The sequence below is a fragment of the Eutrigla gurnardus genome (genome assembly GCF_963514095.1).
Source record: "Eutrigla gurnardus genome assembly, chromosome: 3".
Classification (NCBI taxonomy): domain Eukaryota; kingdom Metazoa; phylum Chordata; class Actinopteri; order Perciformes; family Triglidae; genus Eutrigla; species Eutrigla gurnardus.
The window spans coordinates 9,079,297-9,102,826 of NC_139917.1; the positions used below are offsets into that span (position 1 = coordinate 9,079,297).

The 23,530-nt window shown below is 42.4% G+C and overlaps 1 protein-coding gene across 1 annotated transcript in view; it reads left to right on the forward strand.

Moving 5' to 3' along the window:
* grin2bb (glutamate receptor, ionotropic, N-methyl D-aspartate 2B-b) overlaps positions 1 to 23,530 on the forward strand; it is an 87,978-nt gene that overhangs the window by 53,336 nt on the left and 11,112 nt on the right. Inside the window, exons 4-12 of the mRNA XM_084005307.1 lie at positions 962 to 1,232; positions 2,718 to 2,910; positions 12,814 to 12,928; positions 13,185 to 13,390; positions 15,482 to 15,653; positions 17,341 to 17,494; positions 18,902 to 19,027; positions 20,267 to 20,496; positions 21,532 to 21,692. Of these exons, the coding sequence (XP_083861433.1) occupies positions 962 to 1,232; positions 2,718 to 2,910; positions 12,814 to 12,928; positions 13,185 to 13,390; positions 15,482 to 15,653; positions 17,341 to 17,494; positions 18,902 to 19,027; positions 20,267 to 20,496; positions 21,532 to 21,692 (1,628 nt within the window). The remainder of the gene's footprint in view (positions 1 to 961; positions 1,233 to 2,717; positions 2,911 to 12,813; positions 12,929 to 13,184; positions 13,391 to 15,481; positions 15,654 to 17,340; positions 17,495 to 18,901; positions 19,028 to 20,266; positions 20,497 to 21,531; positions 21,693 to 23,530) is intronic.

Genomic DNA, 23,530 nt, shown 5'->3' on the forward strand with positions numbered 1-23,530 from the left:
TAAGTGGGTAGCAAATTCCATTTTCTGATTGCTTTAATGGAAAAGGGAAAATGGCCGAGCATGTCTTTTTGAATGCAGCCACTCAGTGAGGCTTCAGCCTCCTTATCTCCAGGGCTTAGAACAGACTCTTTAAAGTAGGATGGTATGAGATCCTGAATGACTTTGAACATCCGACTCACATCTGAAAAGAATAAAAAGTTATTGAAAGTCAGCTAATCACATTTCTTACTAATATTGCAGCAATTGAAGGGTCTTTCCTTTGAACAAAGTTAGAGTGGCAATCTGGTTTGAAAGAAAAAGAAAACATGTATTAATCCTCTAAACAGAGGTCATGAATGAGGATATTTAGTGCCTTTTTGCTGAATGTATAATTCAGACTCACATCAACTGGTAGAGTTTACCGTCTCGACTGTATTTCTGTGAAATGTGTTTAAAACAAACAATTAAAATGAATAAACGAGAAAAATGTGCCTTTTTAACCCTTTAAGATCACATCCAGACTAGTATCAACCAATGCCAACCAATAATATCATCCATCAATCAATCTGCAACGGTGCTCTCTCTCCCTCTCTCTCTGTAAGTGCTGTATATGAGTTAAGGATCCAAACCTTACTGCACATCATTTATTAACCCTGTGGCTCTGGGATTACAAGTGTCCGTAGAAAAATAAAAAAGACACTATCTCCATTCTCTGTGTGTTTGAGGATATATATATATATATACTGGAGATAAAAAAAAGATTTGGGAAAAGAGATTGCCTAATCTTGCTCGTTACATTTTTATTTCTTTAAGCGACCGCTGCATCCTACTCTCAGGAGATATGTAAAGACAGAACAGTTTTGCAATCTGGGAGATGGAGGAGGAGACATCTCAGTCGATTTTGTGCCAGTATCTCTTCTTAACAACTCCACTGTGTGTGCAGCCTACACTTTTTAAAATTACATCTCCCTTTTCCATCTAGGTCAGAAGCACTATTGATAACAGCTTTGTGGGCTGGGAGCTGGAAGAAGTCCTGCTACTGGACATGTCGGTGGACGATGGAGACTCCAAGATCCAGAACCAGCTAAAGAAACTGCAGAGTCCTGTTATTCTGCTCTACTGCACAAAGGAAGAGGCTAGCACTATCTTCGAGGTGGCCCATTCTGTGGGCCTCACAGGTTATGGCTTCACCTGGATCGTGCCCTCTCTGGTGGCTGGAGATGCAGACCATGTTCCCTCTGTCTTCCCTACAGGTACGCCCAGGGGGCCGGTCTCACAAAGACACACAGGCTCCGATCTGGCTGCTAGTCAGACTTCAGATAGACATCGAAATTACATTTAAAGCAGTCTAGTTCTTGACTTTCTTAAGTAGAAATACTGTAATCTATTAAAACCAGAGGGGCCGGGCTCAAAATGATTCAAGCAACTACTTTCCTTAGTGTTGGTTTCAGGTTATAGAGTAAAGCACTGACATCTGTGTTACATAATAATCTGGCAAGTTTTTCAAAAGCTTCTTATTGAAATGTGGGCACAAGGTGGCAGATGGGCTTGTTTGCATATATGCAGATGTTCTCCTCGTGTTTCTGCTCTACGTTGTGCCAGTAAGTAGTAGGGTGCATTTCTGGTAACCTCTGGGAAGGGAGTTTGCAATTTGTTCGGGGGGTCGTTTAGTCATATCTGCTCGTTTTTACATTGACTTACTGAGCAATATCTCACATTAAACGACAAGCCAACTCACTTTTAGATTGTGTCCATCAGGCTTCACTGGAGTCCGTCAGTGAGAGATGCGTTTGGAAAGAGACCTCTTTGTGAATGTCCAGAGAGTCTCCCTAGATTACTTGAAGTACTTCCTCCTATAGTGTGTGACTGATTGTTTTTTTGTTTTTGTTTTTTTGATTAACGGACAAAGAAACAACATATATCAGAAGGATGATGGAACATGTTAAATTGAAAGCACATATTTCCAACATGATCCAAGATGTCGGAATACAAAAATAACACAAAGAAGAACAAACAAAAAATTAAAATTGGAATATATTAAAAAACACTTCCTCTAAAACACATAACAAAACAAGGGCAGATAAAGACATTGCAAAAATCACAATACATCTGTCACCCTATTCCATCAAAAAGCTCTAACCTGACTTCTATAAGCCCCTCTCTTATTTAAAGGCTTGATGTGTAGTGCAAGGCTGTTCCACGCCATGGCACCAGTAACAACACCAAGGCTGCTGAAAATGCAGGTTTGCCTTTTTCCAATAGATTTGTTCAAATGTGAACACATCATCCAAAGCAGCCACAAAGATACAACCAGAAAGCTTGACAAAATGAGTTGGAGACGGATGACCATGGTCTCGACTGACGCTCATATTCTGCATTTTTTTTTCACGTGATTCCAACCTGTATGAGCATTTGTTTCATTTTTAAATAGCAACGCGAACATCTCCTTCGCTTGCACCAAATTAAGATATTGTAGGTATGATTGCAGTCTTGAGTTGGTCTCAAGTGTTTTGCCACTTTACAGCCTCTAATGCTTTCACTTTCATAGTTCTTTCTGCCCTCCGGCTGTTTTACATTGAACGCTGCCTCTGCCTGCCGACTTGCATCCTCTCTCTCTTTCTCACACTTTTCTTTCTCTCTCCCCCTGCTTTTCATCTCTCTCCATATTTCTTTCTACTTCTTTTTCCTTGCACCTTCTGTACATCCCTTCCTCTCACCTCACTCTCTCTCTTTCCCAGGGCTTATCTCGGTGTCATATGACGAATGGGACTACAACATCGAGGCCAGGGTACGTGATGCAGTGGCTGTCATTGCCACGGCGACCTCCACCATGATGCTGGACCGGGGGCCACACACCTTGCTGAAGTCGAGCTGCCTCGGGACTCCCGACAAAAAGAGCTCCAACACCGGCCACTCCAGGGAAATACTGAAGTGAGTGAATGCAAGGCGGCTGGGCAGTCAGGGGAAAGCAGGGCAGGAGGGCTGGGATAGACAAATACAAATATTAGTAATGTAAACGGAAAATGTGTGAAGCCATTTTCACATACACGACTTTCAAAGTCGTCAGATCGCTGCACTGTTCACACTACATAACTCACTGTCATGTAATTGGGAGTCGTGATTTGTGCACTACATGACCAGCCAGTGACGAGGTCACACACACCAGGAGGAATTCCTGAGGAGGAGCAGAAATTGTTTCATTAAAAACTGAAACATTAGGTGGACAGAGACATTAGTTCTCAGTCTTATAACAACGTTTTGTATTACCTTTAGTTTAAGCCACAACCGTCTTTAAAGGTAAACATTTTCCTCTTCCTCTGAACCTCCGTGTTTTTATTTTTTGGCACATTACAGAACAATCAGGGGTATTGGTATTCAATAATGAATCCCCATTTAACTTCATAGGGCATGCTTCTACAGTTCACATTGATCAGAGATTCCACAGTTAATTGAATGCTCGGGGACAACCGGATTAATGGGAAAAAAAGCCAAAGAGTGGGGTTATTGCTAGCACACACACACACACACACACACACACACACACACACACACGTGCGTTGTTATAGCATGACATTTCACTGCTCTTTAGAGCTTAATCAAATAAAAGCTTAGAATTACTGAAGTCATTCCTTATTAGATGTATTTCAGCCTTACAAAACGATGCGCCTGCCTGCCTTTCATCCCTCTTTTTTCCCCTAATATTTAACATTTTCTGTGTTTTTGTTTGTTTGTTTCACTGTCAGTTGGAATTTGAGGAATATGAACAACTAGGGAAACATTATGCAACCTCCCCTGCCACTGCTGCATTAATCTCCAGGTTGAGGTTGATGTATTACTGTAAATTTGCTCTTGTCATTACCCATGTTTCTGTTTTTAATATCAGGGGCACTTATGTGTGTCGTGTAGCATTCCACCACCAACACGACTGAGATAACAATAACACCACAGCCATAAATATTTCAGTCCCCAAAGGGTGCTATCAGATACAGGGTTAGCTCTCAATCATCCTTCAGGCATACACCTGGGACGCTACTGTGCTGTGTGTGTGTGTGTGTGTGTGTGTGTGTGTGTGTGTGTGTGAGAGAGAGAGAGAGAGACAGAGTGTGTATTCCAACCAGCCATTCCATTTTTCTCCATTTGACTGAGCAAAATTAGAGGCTTTGGACGGGTGGATTTGGGTGGTCACCCCCAGAGGCTAGAAGCAGCCTAACACACACACACACACACACACACACACACACACACACACACACACACACACACACACACACTCACAGACTACACTATAATTCCACCTATTCCTGTCCCTCACCCCAAGAGACTAAAGCAATAATAAGGCCATATGTCTCTGCGTGGTCCTGCATAGCTACAGGCCACAGTGGGCTGCATGCATGCCATCCTGTCAGCGCTGATGGACGGAGATCGGAGGCCCCAGTGAGTCACGCTCTCAAATTTGTTTAGGGGCTGCTTGACCTTATGGGGCACACAAACACGCATATATAAATACATGCATACACCGCAAGCTCTCGCACGCTTCAACACAAATAAGGAAACACTCACACACAGAGCTCTAGAGGCCATCCATTGTTTCCTGCCAGACAAAGAGGACAGGAACACTTGGATAATGAGAAAATGTGCTCCAAGTGGTTTTGGATGAGGCGCTAAGGGGCTTATTTGTGTCTATCGATGTTGCAGGGAAAGGGATCATGTTTTATTATTTGTTTGACTGCGTATGTGCGCTTTGCGTTCAATTTCCCTCTCTAATCCCTCTGCTGATTGAAATGCCGCACTGGTTGATGTGATGTAAGAGATGATTAATATTTTGTAGCGAGTTTGCTTTCATGTGATCTGACGAGACGCTTTTTTTTTCATGTCTGTAGGCCGGCTGCACGCGTTCCGTCCGAGTCATCTAGTAGAGCTCAGTGGAAAACCTTTTTCTGCAGGCCAGTTCACCCGTGTGCTGCCTCTCATGCGTGTACGGCGAGCATGTTACTCTCATCCTATTTCGCCTTTAAAACAGAGCAGTATTATTGCATTCCTTAATGGGTTCTATAAAAGTGGCTGTCTAATAAATCCTTGCTCTGTTTATTAGAAGGCAGGCAGGCCATTTCATTGTGCATCTAGACCACAAATGACCGTGTCTTTTCATAGACCCTGCCTTTCCATCAAAGTGGGTCAGAAATGTACACATCTGTGTCTCCTGTACGTCACAGCTCCTATTTCCTTTTTCTTTCTCACTTCTCTTTTGTTTTGTTAACCTATTTTTTTCACTGACGTCTCCCGTCTTGAACTGTGATCCTCCTGCTTTCCCTTGTTTCCCTTTCTTCTCCTTCTCTGCGATGCTCCTGCAGCAGTCCATTCTCACCTAAAAGCACTTTCAATTAAGGCAAGGCAAGGCAAGGCAACTTTATTTGTATAGCACATTTCATACACAAGGCAGACTCAAAGTGCTTCACATCATAAAACAAAGTGAGAAGAAAAAAAAAATAGAAGAATTAAAATAAAATAATAAAAAAATAAAAAATGCATTACAGAAAGAAAAGAAAAGAGAATAAAAACATATTTGCAATAATTAAAAACAGTGCAGACATTAAAAGATTTAGCAGAAAGCTATGGTGAACATAAAAGTTTTCGGTCTAGTTTTAAAAGTGGTCAGAGTTGGGGCAAGTCTTACATCTTCAGGAAGTTTATTCCAGCTATTTGTTGCATAGTGACTAAACGATGCTCTCCCGTGATTGTTGTTTACTCTGGGAATCACTAACAGATTGGTCTCAGGAGAATTAAATGAAGCTAAAACGTTGATGACGGCTCTCTTCCACCCGCTGCTCCACTTCTCTCTCTTTCTTCTTCTGTCAGAACCTGTTGAGCCTAATTTTCTATATATAAATACATTGTAAGATAGGGTCACTTATATTGAGCATAGATTCATTTTTTCCTCATTTCACTCTGTCAACTGTGTTGTCTTGCAGACTCCTGTGAGTGACTTTTAAATGCCATAGATATAATCAATCGATATTTCATATGGCCTTTTACTTATTGGATATGTGAACACCATCAGTCCATTGGCATATTAGAGTATTATTACATGTTTTACTGTTACTGACATGTATTTAACATGACTATTGGTAGTTATATGAATTCACCTTTTAATGATACTATTTTTATGCCATACTGAGAAAGAAGGATGATTAATTTAAGCATTTTAAGCCACGCTTGAGGCCACCTCCAGCCATTCATGGTGTTTTGGAGCAACCCGAGGCACATAAAGTAGTTTCAAACTATCAATAATGTGGCTCTTGTTGGAGTTTATGTGAAAGGGTTTGTTTGCACTCTTGAATCCGGTTCTTTTCAAGAGGTGGTGTCAGGTGTTTGTTGCCATGATAAGCAGTCCCACATGATAGGAAATAGAGGTGTAACGATTAATTCGAAGCATCGATGAATCGATTGTCAGTCCTATCGATTCAACTAAATCGATCTGCTAAAATAAATAAATAGAATGAATCGTTTTGGCTTCACCAATAATCGCTATAAATGCGTTTAATCGTATGAATCGTGATTCTTACTTATGATTAATGTTTTAATACGTTTAATACTGCCAGCATGTAGTCTATGAAAAATGTTAAAAATAACTGAGCATTACATTTTTGTATTCAGCATAAAATATTATGCAGGACTACTTTTTTATAGAATAAATATGTTACATCAAATAGGTTGTTCTGTGGTCTGTTTATTTTTTCACCTTTCAGAAGAATACAGATAGTCTCACTCGCATTATTGCATGTTTATTTCGTGGATATAGAATTTTGGTTACAAGTTACTGAATCTAATCGAATCATTAAAAAAGAATTGTCCTTGAATGGAATCTACTGTATCATTAATCAAATTGAATCACTGTGAAGCCAAAAATTCACACCCCTAATAGAAAATAATGTCCACACACTGACAAAAACACTTGGAAGTAGTCAAATTAAAAAACTCCAGCGACTTAATCAGGCTGTCAACAATGGCCAATCAGGAGGAAGGTAGTTTGGGTTTCCCTGTTGAAGTGGGCCTTGGCAAGTCGCCACAAGATGAGATCATCAGATATTTATTTTAGAAAGGTTCTCTCTTACCATGTGCCAAATTACCTGCTTCTCTCTATAAATATATTCTAGTAAAGTAAACAAAACTCAGATGATTTCCCCCCTGGAGATAAGAACAACAACCACTAGAAAAATCAGTCTTTGAAGTTTGCAGACTGTGGAAGGTCAGTGTCCTCGCCAGTTAAGCCCTTGTTCACATTTTATATGAGAGAGGGCTCTCTCTGATTCAGCACTCCCCTTCTCTGGACTCCACAGGTAGCTGTCTGATGTCTCATGCTCAGCAGGGGTCCTCATGGGCCCAGATCACATGGAGCTCCTGTGGACTCAGTTATTAAAGGCAGGGGCTCAAAGAGACTCAGAGCCTTACATCTTTCCTATGTGTAGTCCACACATCGCTCTGTGTTTATGCTGTCTGAGTGGTGCCACTATATCGTTAAGAAATACAATAACATGATTGTCATGCTTTGTGACTTTAATGTGTGTTCATTTGTTCGTTTGTGTGTTCGGAGAATCCCAAAAGCTTCACAATGGGTGTTTTTTCTTGGGCAGTTTTCTGGCTGTACCCAACACAGATTAGATCGGCAGTGAGGCTTAAGTATAGGGAAGGGGAAAAAAATACTTATATCTGTGTAATCGAGACCTATAGTTGATTTGTGTCCGGCGGGATATTGGGAGGGTCTGTGTTTGCTTATGACCTCAGACACCTAAGTACCGAATATAAGTTGTGCACAAGACGAGTTCACGCTCAGTAAGTCTCAAATCACCTCCACTCATGTTTTATGTTCATTCTTTGTCGTCTTTTGTTAACAATTGAAATTGCTGTAATATAGCCATTGTTTCGGGTCCTTTCTCACGCCTTTTGTGTATAGTAACTGTCTGCCAAACGCTCTTATGTTATGGGTTTTCAATATATGGTAATCACACATAGGGCCCCAGGCAAGGGCGTAACTTTGAGTTGAACATTGGGGGGGTTGAGATTTCCGCCTGTGAAGCAGGTGTATATATATATATATATATATATATATATATATATATATATATATATCTTTGGAGACTTTGGAGACTATGGTGGGGGGATTGCGATCCTCTAGGGGGGTCCGGGGGCATGCTCCCCCGGGAGAAAATTTTAAATAATTTCATTTTAATGCATCAATTTGGTGAATTCCGAGAAACAAAATATGACATATAAATTACTGACCAATTTCTTACAAACTGCTGGTACTGATACAAATGTTGACATACTAAATGGGGTTGATGAGTTTAAGCATTCAAGAAAAGATGAAAACAAAAATGACTAAAACACAATTTGTTTATTATTATTATTATTATTATTATTATTATTATTATTATTATTATTATTATTATTATTATTATTATTATTATTACTTTTGTTCAGTAACATGATTTGACTCGTGAGTGGTGGCACTGGAGCCCTAGCAGTAGCTACCTCCTGTTGGGAAGATACTTTTATTCTTTTGCTTTTTTTCGCGTGCTTTCTTCATACCACCGCTGATGCGGGGAGAGACCTGGAGAGACCGGGAGAGACAGTAGAGAAGCGCAGGTCCGGCAAGGTGGGCGAAACCAAATCTCAGAGCGGGAGGGGGCACAGACAAACGTCACTATTTTTTACTGGTAAATTGAGAAAATCTACCACACTGTTGTGATTATAATGCTTAACATTCAATATCAATAATTATGATATCAAATTGGGTGGGTTGTGTTGGCTGGTTTGGATTATTGGGTGGGTTGCAACCCACCCATCCCCCCCATAAATTACGCCTATGGCCCCAGGGAATTGCTCTGGTGTGAACGCTGAGTGGAGCAGCCCTGACATCATATGTGCTCTTAGCATAATTTAACATATTCTATCGTTGTATTGCACTCACACAATGCCTCTACAGGACTGTAATGTGTAGTTCATCAGTAGATGGTAACTAAGGTTCCAATATTGTAACCTTGGTTCTATTAACACAGGCAGACTTTACTGAACTCTATGGTCCTTCAATCACCTGTCCCCTCAAAATGGGCACAAGCATAGCCAGCCAATCAATAGTGCCTACCTGGAGACATGCAGACATCACAGTATATAAGGCAGCACACCACTGCCTGTTCCTTCACCCTCCTCAGCGAACGGTGTAGGAGGGCCTTACGCAGGAAGCTGTTGTATCATACAGATAGTGTCGTCGTCATCATCATCAGCAGACGAAGCCGAGGTCTCAGCAGCCATCACTGGAGGCACCAGCGAAACGTTGGTGGTTGGAGCAGTCCCCAACTGTGTCGAGCTCAAGCTCAGGCTTGCTCTCATCGCAGTGAAGTATCACATTGAAGAAAGAGAAGTCATCCCATAGCTGCTGCTGTCCAATTTTCACACCGCTCTCTGCGGAGTCTGTGTCGAGTCACTGGAAGCCGGAGTCCGAAGATCCGTCCGGGTGATGAGGCTGGGTCGTGACAGGCACCGGCCAGTTCTTGAAGCGGTGACTCCATCCGTGGAAGGTAGAGGAAAGGATAACAGGAAGCGGTGTGTGCTGCCGCTTATGAACTGTGGCATCCACATGTATTTAGGAAGGCACATCCTGATCTGCCAGCTTTGCTCATTCAAATCTTTTATCATGATCTTGCTTGTGCTTGGAGGAGAGTATTACCCTTAGAGTCCAATCAGAGGCAGGAGTGTGTGTGTGTGTGTGTGTGTGTGTGTGTGTGTGTGCACCGTAGACTTCCTTACACACATGCTCAGCAGGGGTATATATTTCTGCATCCCTGCAAAGCACCAACATAGAAATTTCAGCGATCTTGTACACCTTCACACTGAGATAAAAGAAAGTCATATCAAATGGCTCTGAAATATGTCTGAAGATATTTTTGGGAGAGTGTCCATGCCATTGATGATCCAGTGTCTGTGTTACTAAAAAATAAATTCCCCTCTCAGCCAGTGCTTAGTTGGGGAACAGTTGGTGAGCAAGGCGCACACAAACGCTGCATATGGCTGTGATGAAGCCGCATGAGGAGCTGCTATAGCTCATCCTAGTAGTTTCTATTTTTTATTTTTCTTCCAGCAGAGTCAGGGGGGAATTCTGACATGAGAAGGAATCAAACGGCACATAAAAGCTACATCAATAGTACAGGGATACAAAATGATAAACAGAGCAGCCCCCTCTGCTGTAAATTCACAGCATTTATCAGTCTTTGTGAGGGCATAGGTTAATGTACGGGCAAATGAATCCTATTGATGTGTGATTTGACGCGCTACTCAGAGGTGAGATGTACAGATTGATCTGAAAGTGAAAGACAGCATGTGGGGAAGTGGGTAAACATTCAGGTTTAGACTGAAAAAAACTCCTTTTTCTCTCTTTCAAACAGCCTCTCTCGGGCGAGATTACTGTTCCCATGGCAACGCAGCTGATTGCATGAAAATTGCTGTGGTTGTGGGTGCCGTGGCAACGCATTAGATTACATTATACGTGTGTGAGGAGCCTCCCTGCATACGTCCCTATGTTGCGTTTTTTGCGTAAGCTTAACGCGTGTCACTCCGTCATCATGACACATGAAAAGACCGCTACTGGTCACATGGGTTGCCATGGCATCAGGGCGGCAACAAGTTGAACCTCCTGAGCCTCCGCCCACACCGCCTTGATCTTTTTGGTTCCCTATTCAAATGGAGATTATATTCTAATCCCATGTTACACGTGTATTACGGCACTTTTACTCTGCTAGCCAGCCAGTTTGCAGCTAAAGGTATTTCATGGAGGCTTGAGTCATAATATTGGCTTTTATCAAGCCTACTTAGGTGTGTGTGTGTGTGTGTGTGTGTGTGTGTGTGTGTGTGTGTGTGTGTGTGTGTGTGTGTGTGTGTGTGTGTGTATGTGTGTGTATGTGTGTGTGTGTGAGAGATATAACTATAGTAGAAGATATTACAGACAGAGGTGCTGAATGTTCCAGTAGGTACTCGAGATAAAATCTTTGGTAAGTTTCAGGCCCATTGCTCATCTGTTGTTTCTGTTTTTTTCCGAATAGATTTATTGTCCTTTTTCACACTGTTGGTTGTTGATGATGGCGGGTAAAATGTGCACAGCACGTCCACACACACACATACACACACACACACACACACACACACACACACACACACACACACACACACACACACACACACACTGCACCTCACTCCTTGCATTCAGACAAGATATTTATTTCTCTGGTGGATTGTTTCAGAGACAGAGCGTCTCCATGGTGATGGCAGCTCACAGATCGGGATGAGGAAGAGTGAGGGAAGGAGGCGGCAGAGAGAGAGAGATAATTCCAGTTTATCTGCCACTGCTGTACACTTGTTGACACATATATGCTGATACGGGCGGTTAATACACTCTCTCTTCCACCTTTCACTCCGGGTTTCTTGTTGCTCTCTTCGCCCTCTCTGCTCTCACTGATAGTCACCGCCTCCCTTCACTCCTTCTTCATGTTTATCAGGTGCTGTTTGTTTTACCAAGATGCCAACTTTGACAAAATCCCCTTTCTCAGATTTTAGTAAGTGTGCATAAAACATAAAGGTTACTACTAAGTGGGAGTAATAGTAGTAGTAGAAGAAGTCATACTTATAGTAGTAATAGAAATAATACAAAGGAAAAACATACACATAATATTATGTAATTGAAATGATTTTATAAAAAGCCATTTGATTAAATTGGATTTGAAGGAGTGATTTAAAAAAAAAGAAACTGAGTTCCTTCTGGCAGTTAATGTCATCGTGTGGGTGTTTTAACAGCAAAGGCTTTGCCCTTAATCTAACTATGGCAACAACAGGCATGGTCTTAAGACCTCAGACCTGCTAAATCAGTATATTCTTTTAATAGCATAACACAGATACATACAGATTTACATTTTACAAAGCAAATCTGTACAAAAGCATAGTGTAAAAAACCAGTGGGTGTCAGATATCAAACATCACCAGTCAACTCCAGATATTCTCTGAATCACATAACGAATATAAATACGTGACGGTTTGTGGTGATGTGTTTCCTCAGTATTTCAATGTTCAAGACATTTGAGAATTAAATATGCTCCTTGATGTTATGTGGGCTCCTTCTCCCACCACCCCTCCCACTCACCTCATGGTGAGTGGAGGTACCTGCATGGCACACTGTGATGGCAGATGTTGTTTCAGTGAAGCTCTCATGAACCTTATTTTCAGCAGCAGAAACGCTGTAGGACCTGCTGCACTGTACGTTAACTGCTCAGCACCAAACAGCAGACAGACTCTGTTCGTGACTGGTGGAAATACTGTAGTGGAGCATTTAGCCGCTAAAGAGCCAGATATTTCCCTCAGGAGGTGGTCGGGAGAAAAACGGAGTTAACAGGAGATTAATATTGGATTTATGTCCACCAGGTGGCCAGGAAGATGACTGTAAGAATGTTAATGTGTTTCTGCCGGGTGTGTAAATAAGCAGCTGTTTGCTAACATGAAGCCACAACAACGTTGGTGATGATATGTCAGTGTTGTTGTGCTGCGTGCTTCTCCCAAGGCCCAGAAAATATCAATTAATGCAGATTTAAAAGACATTGTCTTCACTTCAGCTTCGTGAAACATCATCAATCGCACAATCAAGAGTTTGTTAGGGGATTTTAATTATGAATATCCATCATGAATTTGTAAATCTGTGAATAAGAAATGTTGAAAGTCTAAATTCTGCACATTTTCCTTTCAGACCAGAAGACTGATATTCATATTTCTGACTCGAACTTTAATTTTTATTCTCAGGTACCTCATGAATGTGACATTTGAAGGCCGCAACCTGTCGTTTAGCGAAGAGGGTCACCAGATGTTCCCCAAACTGGTCATCATTCTTCTAGACAAGGACAGACAATGGGACAGGGTAAATATCATCCTCTCCTCCTGACCTCATATACTCGTCTTTTCTTCTCTTCTACTGTCAACCTCTTTCTGTGTCCTGTTCCGTCACTTTCTCTTCCTCTAGTCTATCCTCCGTCTTTTTTACCTGCTTAGTATTCTGCTTATCTGCTTATTTTCCTGTGGAGTGTCTCTTCCTTTTGGAGTGTCGCCCTGCCACTTGAAGTGCTTGTTACAGTAGCCTGTATATCACACAGCCCTCCTCCCACTCACACATGCAGGTGGGCAAGTGGGAGAGAGGCTCTCTGACGATGAGGTACCATGTGTGGCCTCGCTTTGAGCTGTACTCTGCGGCGGAGGAGCGGGAGGACCACCTGTCCATCGTGACTCTGGAGGAAGCGCCCTTTGTCATCGTGGAGGACGTGGATCCGCTCAGTGGGACCTGCATGAGGAATACTGTGCCGTGCCGCAAACAGCTCAAACTCAGGTGATAATTGAGACAGAAATGGGAAAAAAGAGTAAGAATGAGGTTTTGTATCGCAGGAGGAAACAAACATAGAGCACCTTTTCTTATGAAAAGCTTTGATTTTATACATCAGTATGTGTTAAATGATTTAATACATTTCTACTGCACTGTGTAACCCTCAGCACGTAAACAAAAAACAAACAAATCACCAGATTTAAAAGACAAACATAGAAGCCCAGCATCTGCATCGGTAGTTTAGTAGAATATTATGCAAACTGTAAATGTAAACAAAGGACATAAAGAAATGACTCAATGTCATAATAACGCATGCATGTATGTGTGAAAGCAAATGCTCACAGTCATGATTTATTGTACATTTGCCTTGAATTCTCGTGTCTTTGGCTCCTTTGTTTATTCATTTTCTGTCACGGCTGCATGCTTCAGTGATTCTCCTCCTTCTTTACTTGATTTTAAAAATATAATCACTTTCATCCTCTCAAAGTCTCTCCTTGCCCTTTGATTAGCTCTGCTTGCTTCGCTGCTGATAACTAGATCATTGTCTTGGTTTCTGTCGTTGTTGTCCTCCCTCCTCTCTTTCTTCACCTTCTCGCTATCCACTTCTCCTTGTGTGTGATAATGAATTTTCTTCAATGGCCTCCTTTTCTATCACTGGCTTACCTGAAGTCTCCTGAGGGCGTCCTACATCTTCTGGCTCAGTGGTTTTTTTATTGACTGAACTTCGACCCTGTTTTTTTCTCCTATTCTCCTTTTCTCTTTCTCTATTTCTGTCTGTCTGTCTGTCTGTCTGTCTGTCTGTCTGTCTGTCTCTTCCTTCAAAAACACCTCACATGCATTTCAGAGATAGGCAACAATACGCCACAGAGAAAATGCAGGATTTCTTTCCAGCCAAAAATACTCCATGAGGCAGATGTGCGGAGGTGTCGAGATATGTGGACACGGCCTTAAGGGTGCATTGTGTAAGATCTGGCTCGAATTTAAAACATAAAAAGAAATGTACGCACATTATCAACTGCATATGAGGAAGTAACAGTGTTGATGTCATGTCAAAGGTGGCATCGTATTGCGTTCCAGAGATATTTACTCAAATGAGCATTCTAACCAGTTCGACCCGACCCGTCTTATCACGTATACCTCGATAGGATATAGTGAGTCACTGTAGCCTCCAGTCTGTCCTCAGTCCACATTAAAGGACGGAGACTAGAGGGCTTGTCAATCACATTGATGGTGTGGGGCGGTTTACGTTTTCATAGTTGTTTTTATAGTTTGTTTTTGCGATAAAATCCCAAAACATGGTAGAATCAAGAAAAGTACATGTACTTGTCCTTCCCACCACCAGGTCTCACAGATACAGATCCACTCCTCATTTTAATCCATGCAGATGTCTTCACCGTCCCCGTGCAGATGTGTGTGTCAGCTCTGTCTCACTGGTGTAACCAAGACTTGAAGCATTTATTCAGGCTTCAAATCTGTTTTTTGACAATCCAGGTTTAAATGTGAGGTCGATGCACAATAAAAAGGCATGGAATAAATATACGTGTTTCCATTTGAACATGTGTTTGTTTAGCAACCTAGGAAAGCAGTGCGTGTCCAGAGACCTGTATGTAATCCCACAGACTCTCACTTAATCCCAGCAGCTGGGAAGCAAGAATTCTTCAGTATTGGGTAGGATTTTTGTGGTGACTTACTCAGGCAAGACACTTCATACAAAATAAAATAAAGCTCACCAAAGCTCTCTGCACGCTGAGTAGTGGCCGAGCAGGAGCAAAGTACTCAGTGATCACCGGCCGGTTAAGAGCAGTGAGTGGCAGACAATCAAAGGAGAGGTCCTCCAGCACACGGCCATTAATGAGCAATTAATGGCTTTAAAAAAAAATGATGATGGAGTTTTTGGTTTGGAATGAAAACCTTCATACTCTCTGTCTCTCTATGTCCCCTGGTTGTTTTTACCTTTGTTTCATCTCGTCCCTGCTGCTGCTGCTGTTATCTCTCTCTTCAATCTGCCAGTTTTACGTACCTGAACCCGAATAAACTTTTTCTCCTGTTCTCCCCCCCCCCCCCCCCCCCCCCCCCCCTCTCTGTACCACCTACCAGCAATCAGACAGGTGATTCAGGGATTTACATCAAGCGCTGCTGCAAAGGTTTCTGTATTGACATCCTGAAGAAGATCGCCAAGGCGGTCAAGTTCACGTACGACCTCTACCTGGTCACCAACGGCAAACACGGCAAGAAGATTAATGGGACGTGGAACGGCATGGTTGGGGAGGTGAGGGCTTTTCACAGTCACGCCGTTTATTCCAAAGGTTCTTGATGGCTCTGATTCGGTTTCAGTGGAGAATGGTGGATCTTGTTGGGAGAAGCTTAAGCCAACACCAGAAGGAATCTGCAGCTTTGCATCGGCTGTAAACAGCTTTAAAATCCCCACAATGACAGATTGGTTGAATTCATACAGACCTGCCGGCACATCAGCTGATCGTGGATTTCACAGCTGGCACAACACTGCAGCACATCGCTGGAGACCTCGCCATGCAGCCGTTATTGAACCAGCATAGGGACAGTAAACAGAGCAGCATACACAAAATCTCATTACCGAACCCCAGTATATTTGCTATGACTGCAGGTCTGTTTATTAATTGCCGTCCATTTAGCTCTTGATTCCAACACTATCTATGATAACATGAATTTGTAGTGAAAAAAGTGATTAAAATGAATACGTTTCAAGTCACAGGAGTCCAATTTAACATCTGCTATTTTGTAAAGTGAGAAAAGTTGCTGTTCCAGATTGAACACAGCTGAGAATATGTTTATTTATTCAGGATATGTATGCGTATCACTTTTGCTGCTGTTATAGCTGTTTGTGATTCAGTGTTTGTCGATAAATAGTTATAATGTGAAGGCCGTACAATGCACAGACTTTTCAAAATAAAAATAATTTAATTAACTAAGCAATTAAGAATGAACACTAATATTAACAGAACTACAACTGAGGAGAATGTTTTCGGAGCCCAAAGGAATTTGTTGTTACGATGGGGGGTTTATTATATTGTCTGAATGTCTCTTCCTCACTGTCTCCGTCAGCCATCGAGCTGCACTTGTTCCCCACAACGTGGCCTGAGGGGGAGCTGTGATCAGTTTGGCCAAACCTGGAGGAAGAGGACAATGAGACTCCTAATCAGAGACGGAGAGAGAGAGACATAGAGAAAGAGAAGGCGAGAGGGAGAAAGCAGCCTCGGGGGAAGACCTACTTCTCTCCTGCACACATTACACTTTAAACATTCAGTGCAAACCTTTACAAATCGATGTGATGTGCAACTTAATTGATTACAGCATAGAACAAGCGACTATTATTTTCCTAAGAATGCGGTTGTGTAAAGATGTGCAGGGCAACATAAAATGACTGTATCGTAGGTCCACCTATCTTTTTATACAGTTCCTGAACCATACGTCAGCAAATGTGCTGTGCATGCATGCTTGGATGCATTAGTCCGTGTCCTGAAATGCCTAAGCAAGCAGCTAATGATTCCCTTTGAATGGGAGACAGCACAACAGACACAGAGTGAGAGAGAGAGAGACAGAGAGAAAAAAGCAGACCTATGAAGTAATGTGACAAACAGAAGAAAAACCGAGCGTAGGATTCCTGTTCACTCTGGCGTACATAACCCTTATTAACACAGTCTATTGTGCTCCATTGGCCTGAGATTCAGAAATCTTCAGGCTAAATATTCCTGAACTCACTCAGAGGGAAGTGGGGTTGGTGGGGAGTCGAATACTGACCCAGTGTTGTAATGATCCCGTTTTCCTCCTGCTTCCATTCTACCAAGACTTGTGTATGAATTGCGGCACTGAATTTCTTGCCCATCATGTATCTCTCACCGCTCTGTTTTCACCCCCAATCTTGGGAATAGTCCGCATTGACCTTCCACGTTCTCTATCTGTCTGTGGTTGACCCACAGGTGGTGTTGAAGAATGCCCACATGGCTGTCGGTTCGCTCACCATCAACGAGGAGAGATCAGAGGTCATAGACTTCTCCGTGCCCTTCATTGAGACGGGGATCAGTGTCATGGTCTCCCGTAGCAACGGCACCGTGTCCCCCTCCGCCTTTCTCGGTGAGCAGAATCTCACCTGGTGCTTCTGGCAGACGCACAACAGGATCGAGAACACTTACATGCACACACACACACATTCGTATCGAATAACAGATGCACACTCACACACTGAGTGCAAGTATGTTTTTCACTAAACAAGGGCGCTGTTTAATTGTGTGTTTATGTGAGAACGATGTGTTCCAGCAGCACCAAACATAACAAGTTTGGTTACAGTGACATGAAATCCAGCTGAACATTTTTCTGTGAACGTCAGTAGATACTGAAATGCACGTACTTGTACGTCAACATTATCACGTGAAAGTGCTGTGGTGGAGACAAAGACAAAACCACACTACAAGGTGTGTTTCCTGGAGGTTTGCAGAGCTTTCAGTCGTATCACACACAAAAGTCTTCATAGAATCGGTTCAAATGAGGTCTCCTTGCTTTACAAAGACTAACTGATTGATTTGGCGACACTTCTTGTTGCCGTGGTAACAGCATGTGTGGTTTAATACTACAGGTCCCACAGTTCTGGAGGCAGTTCACACGTGTTGAGCATCTACTTTGTGTTTCTTTAGAGAGGTCAATCAAGCTTAATAAGGAGGTCACTCAATTATTGTCGTGTCATCTCGACGTGAGCAGCGTGATTAAATGTTCTCCACAGAACAGCAGGGCACAGAAACGTTGGTTATTTTGCTGAGGAGATTGATGTTTCAAGGGTCCCTGCGGCTGCGGCTGCTCCTGCATGTTCAATTACTTCCTGCAATATATGAAATAGATCCAAAAAGTGTTTTGTAGACATATTTTTGATGGACGATGGCTGTCAGTGCTTCAAAATATCCTTTTAATGTGTACTAGCAGCAGTGGAAACTTAATAGAGGTCGGATGTTACCAATGAGCTGAAGTTACAGACAGTAACGTCGGTTTTCATGCTGCTTTGTTTCCTCTGAATCCCGTGCTCATCATAAATACTATCAAACGTGGGCTTTGATAATATTAAGGAGAAAAAACTTGAAGTTGGATAATGACCAACTCAAGTGATACCGCTGAAAGCTCCAGAGCAGCCACTCAATGGACCTGGTAGGGAGACCGTTGTTAACTAGAGTGCTATGGTGTTCGTCGCAGACTGTTCTGTGTGTGAGGACAAGTGGTGGAAAATGTGGCCATTTCAATGAGTACAGCTGTCCATTCTCACATACCAACCTTCCTCTCCGTTTCCTCCGGAGAAGTGTTCGTTAGCGTTCACACACATGCAGACTGACGCCGTCAACGAGCAACAGTGAGCACACAGTACCAATAATCATGTTGATACCAGGGGGTGCGTTTATAATATTCTTTCATTTGGTTTAATGAACTTCCTCTCTCTTGTCTTCACACAATCCTCCCTCCCTCTCCCCTGCTTCCTGCCCCCTCCTCTCCGTGCTTTAGAGCCCTTCAGTGCTGACGTCTGGGTGATGATGTTCGTGATGTTGCTGTTGGTGTCGGCCGTGGCTGTGTTTGTGTTTGAGTACTTCAGCCCGGTGGGTTACAACCGCTGCCTGGCAGATGGCCGAGGTGAGAGACTTGCTCACACACACACACACACATGAGATCAGAGCCGCATGCTCAAAAAGGTGACAATGAGGTACATTTCCAACAGACATCATGTGCTGAAATGAAGACATACTTGGCATGTATTGTTACCTTGACTGCTCCATTCAAACAAAGCCCTCCGTATGCTAAATTACTCGACAATCCCTTCTGAATGAAGTGTGATTGGAGCGCTTTCTACTCCATGTTGTGGAGTGCTTATCTCCATCTACAGTCACTTAAGCTCTTCCACTAATGAAAAGGATCATTGGCAAGAGCCAGATAGGTGATCTTAAGTATTCTTGGCATCTTCGTGTGAACAAAGTCTCCTCTGTTCTTCCACCTCGTCTTTTTTATTGTGCCATTCTCAAATACTATTGTTACACCGCCACGTCTAGGGTTGTAAAACCGATGAGGACACTTAAGTAGATCTATTACCATACATTGAAAATATGTGTCAGGTGTAATGGCGTCTGACAGTATGGAACAACGCCACGCTGTTGAATCAAATTCGGTTCCAGCAGGCCGTTCAAATCAATTTGCCCATCAAAATCAATGGTTCAGATTCAATCTATTTTTTTTCAGCAGGTTTTATATAAATGGCTCTGTTTGACTCTCAGGATTGCATTAGCCATCTCAAGATAAAATCAGAGATGTGTTATATTGCTGCTCACAGCCTTTTTATCAAGGACCAGAGGGGAGAAGAGTAAGGGCCTTTGGTTTGGAGTTATGTCGGTGTGTCCTCTGCCACAGCAACAGTGTGTGTGGTTTAATCGCTAGATTATGTAAGGCTGTTGTCCTATACTGCAGCTCCAGCTGTAGCATAATGGTAGCCTGCTGTGTGCCCATCTACCCCCTCCCGTTCTCTCTCTTCCTCCCTGTCTCTGATGCCACAGAGCTACAGTAGGTAGTGTTTCCATCCCGCTACCTTGTCATGCTGCCATCCAGGTAGGTGGATCAGAGGTAGTCTGGAACAGTGGGTTGTCACGGCAGCGGATGTGGACCGAACAGCACATCCTGCCATCACTGACAAACTAAAAGATGGGAATAAATGCAGTCTTTGTCGCTGCAATCCATCAAGTGCCTCCCACAGTGGCGGTCATGAGTAAATACAGATAAAGAGAAGTCGCACCTGGGATCTGTGAGCCTGCTTTCTTGCCCCCTCTTCCCTCCATCATCTTTGTTCATATCTGCTCTCCCCTTCTTCTTTGATGTCTCTCATAGAGCCCGGCGGTCCCTCCTTCACCATCGGTAAGGCAATCTGGCTGCTTTGGGGTCTGGTTTTCAACAACTCTGTCCCCGTGCAGAACCCCAAAGGTACCACCAGTAAGATCATGGTGTCAGTGTGGGCCTTCTTCGCTGTCATCTTCCTGGCATCCTACACTGCCAACCTGGCTGCCTTCATGATCCAGGAGGAGTATGTGGACCAGGTGTCGGGCCTGTCGGATAAAAAGGTGTGAATCATGGCACTATGTGGGGCTGTGTGATGGCTTTTTATACTTTCTGTGACCAGGTTTAATTTAGGGCGTAAGGTTTTTTCAATCTTTATTATGTATTTTATTTAACCTTTATTTATACAGAGTATGAGTGATGATTAAAACAGAAATAAACAGAATCCGCAGAAAAATCTCTAATTCGTAATTTTTGGGAATAATGATTCATTCTTCAAATGTGTTCATGTAAATTGATTTGAAAGTAGAGTTAAATGTGTATAATGTTACACTATGGTTTGTCATACAGCTGAAGCGTTATCGTGTTTATGTTTGGTCCATATGAACAAACAGATTCATATGTTATTGGTGGCACAAGCTTGGCCTTTCACAGAGCTTACTAGTGTCCATGCACTCTCACAACACGTGGTGTTCAGGGTGGTGGGAGGAGACTCCTGTCCTGTGCTTTTAGCTTGTAATGTAGTGGTTGTTGTTACAATGAATATACCAAAATGAGCTTTCGGTTGCCCCCCACTACATAGAAGTATCCCTGGTGGGGAATCATTGGTTTAGTTCCTACAAGTTTAAAATACAAGGATGTGGCCCATCACAAGTTCTTAGAGCCCAGTGTGATTGTTTCCAAATTAGCAGCAGTGGAAACACACAAACCCCTCAATTTACAAAGATATAAAACAAAGAAAAACAGTAAATCTTCAGATTTTAGAAAGTGAAACTTGCATGTTTGTTATGTTTATTGAATTGATAAATCAGTAATGAAAATGATCGGCAGTTGCAGACTTCCACTGAGTGTTTCAGCACTTGTATGACCTGAATGGAAGATGTTATGTTTGAATTTGATCTGGAGTTTCGTGCACGTTTCTCTGTCTTCTGAGTGCAACTCTAAGCATTTTGTGAATTTTGACTTTCCAGAAGCACAGTCCTGTGCTCCTGCAGTACATTAGAGGCTGTTTGAAGCGGTTCATTGCCTTTTTCATGCTAACGACCACTCTTCTGTCATTTGCTCTGTGTGGTTTCTTTTCCGGAAAACCCCCGCCACAGTTCCAGAAGCCTAACGAATTCTCGCCGCCATTCCGGTTTGGCACGGTGCCCAATGGGAGTACAGAGCGCAACATCCGCAACAACTACCGGGACATGCACGCTTACATGACCAGCTTCCACCAGAAGAACGTAGATGAAGCGCTGTACAGTCTGAAGAGCGGGTGAGGAGAGAGGGGAGGATGGAGAGATGGATGGGGGGGAGGAAGGAGTCGGTTGAAAGGATCCCAGCAGGGAGAAAAGAGACAGTGTGATGAAGCTGTGAGGTCCTGAGCTGATGCAATAGAGAGAAAAGATGATGAAGGAATAAGGAGAGGGAGACAGAGGAAGAGGGAGCATTCTGGGTGATGTGGGTGGGCAGCCAGTGGAGCTGTGCCTCTGCCTGCCACTGGCACCCAGAATAGCAGCCTGTGGTTGCTGTGAAAGCTAGCTAATATTCCCCCTCTCTGCCTCTGAGGTGCAGACTAAAATCTCCTCGTTCTCGCTCCCTGTCTTCTAATGTGGTCGGCAGCCGCTGCTAAAGGATTAAGAAGGCGAAGCACTGATGTACCGCGGGTGTTTGCTGTTTAAGCTGAAGGAACACAGAGGCCTGTAGAGCCTCCACGTAACGTTCGATGCTAGTTTGTCACCGAGCCAATTCATCTGCAAAAGTCAGTCAGGGTTGATCTGGATAGAATAGAGTTCAATACAGGGAAATGTTTACGCTGACATAGTGTGCACCTTGTCTCATGAACAGTTTAGTTATTTGACCTAAACAATCATGCTTGAGGTTAAGGTAAATAGGGTGAATACCTACGTGAAACTTCCCCAATTGATCACTAATATTGAGGCAATTTATTTTTCTACACATTTTCGTGCGTGTTTAAATATGAAAATGAGTCATTATCTTATTAAATATGAGCTGGATAGAAATCTGAACATTATATAAAGCCAGGTTCAACATTCTTGTTTCGTTTTGTCGACATAATAGACTCAGAGTGTTTTGGATATCTCTTTGTATCACTCCATAAATCAGAAAATACTGTCAACAGCCATTAAAAAATGAATTTTGCCATTCATTTTAGGAGTAAAACGTTATATAAATCAGGCTATGAATCATATATGAACAAATCCCCTGTAGAACCCTGCAGAATATAGACAGGAATGAAACTGGAAGGTTTGGTGGATGTAAGAGCTGCTGAAGTGGAGATTTCTTTTTGAGAAAACGGCCTTTAAAGATATGCATTGTAAAATCCCAGGATACATTTGTTTAATTACAATAGAAATAGTAAAAAAAAGTCAGTCATTGTATCCAAAGTTACTCTACATGATTCCTCGTATATACTTATTATTTACTGTCTGACATTATGAGTGTGGATGAAAGGGAAATGTGCTTTATAGCGTCCTCATACTGTCCATAGGGTGCACATGTACATTTCCTACATATCGCTCAATGCAATGTCTTGCCTGGTAATACTTTATTTTATGCACTCATACATTTCTAATAATTTCCTTGAAACAACTACGCAATTTGTCATTAATTATAGCTAAATACAGTTTACACTTTCAATTAACGAACTCCAATTAAATGCTAAGCCAGCATTTCCTAGAGTGTTTTACTCAGAACACAGCAGGTTGTCTGAGAATGCAGGAATGTGCAGAGGCAGTTCAGCATTAATGGGGAATTAAGTCTCCAATAATGAAAGATTGATGAATGAATATTTACTTGGGTTTACAAGGAGCGGTTCCTGTATTACATGGAAATTACTCCGAAAATTGAATTACTATTTTTAAACTAAGCACAGCTACCTAAACTAACTGATACAACGGTCTCTAATATGAGCACCAAGTTACAGGAAACCTTCCAGAAATTGTAGGGACATTTCAAACCAATAGAGTGAAGTGTTATCCACCGCTGTTAATAAATGTGTTGAATAAATCGGCAATCATACACATTCTAGTGACTCATAAGTGTCCTAAAATCTCAATTTATAACAAACTAGTGACAGGAATAGTGATGAAT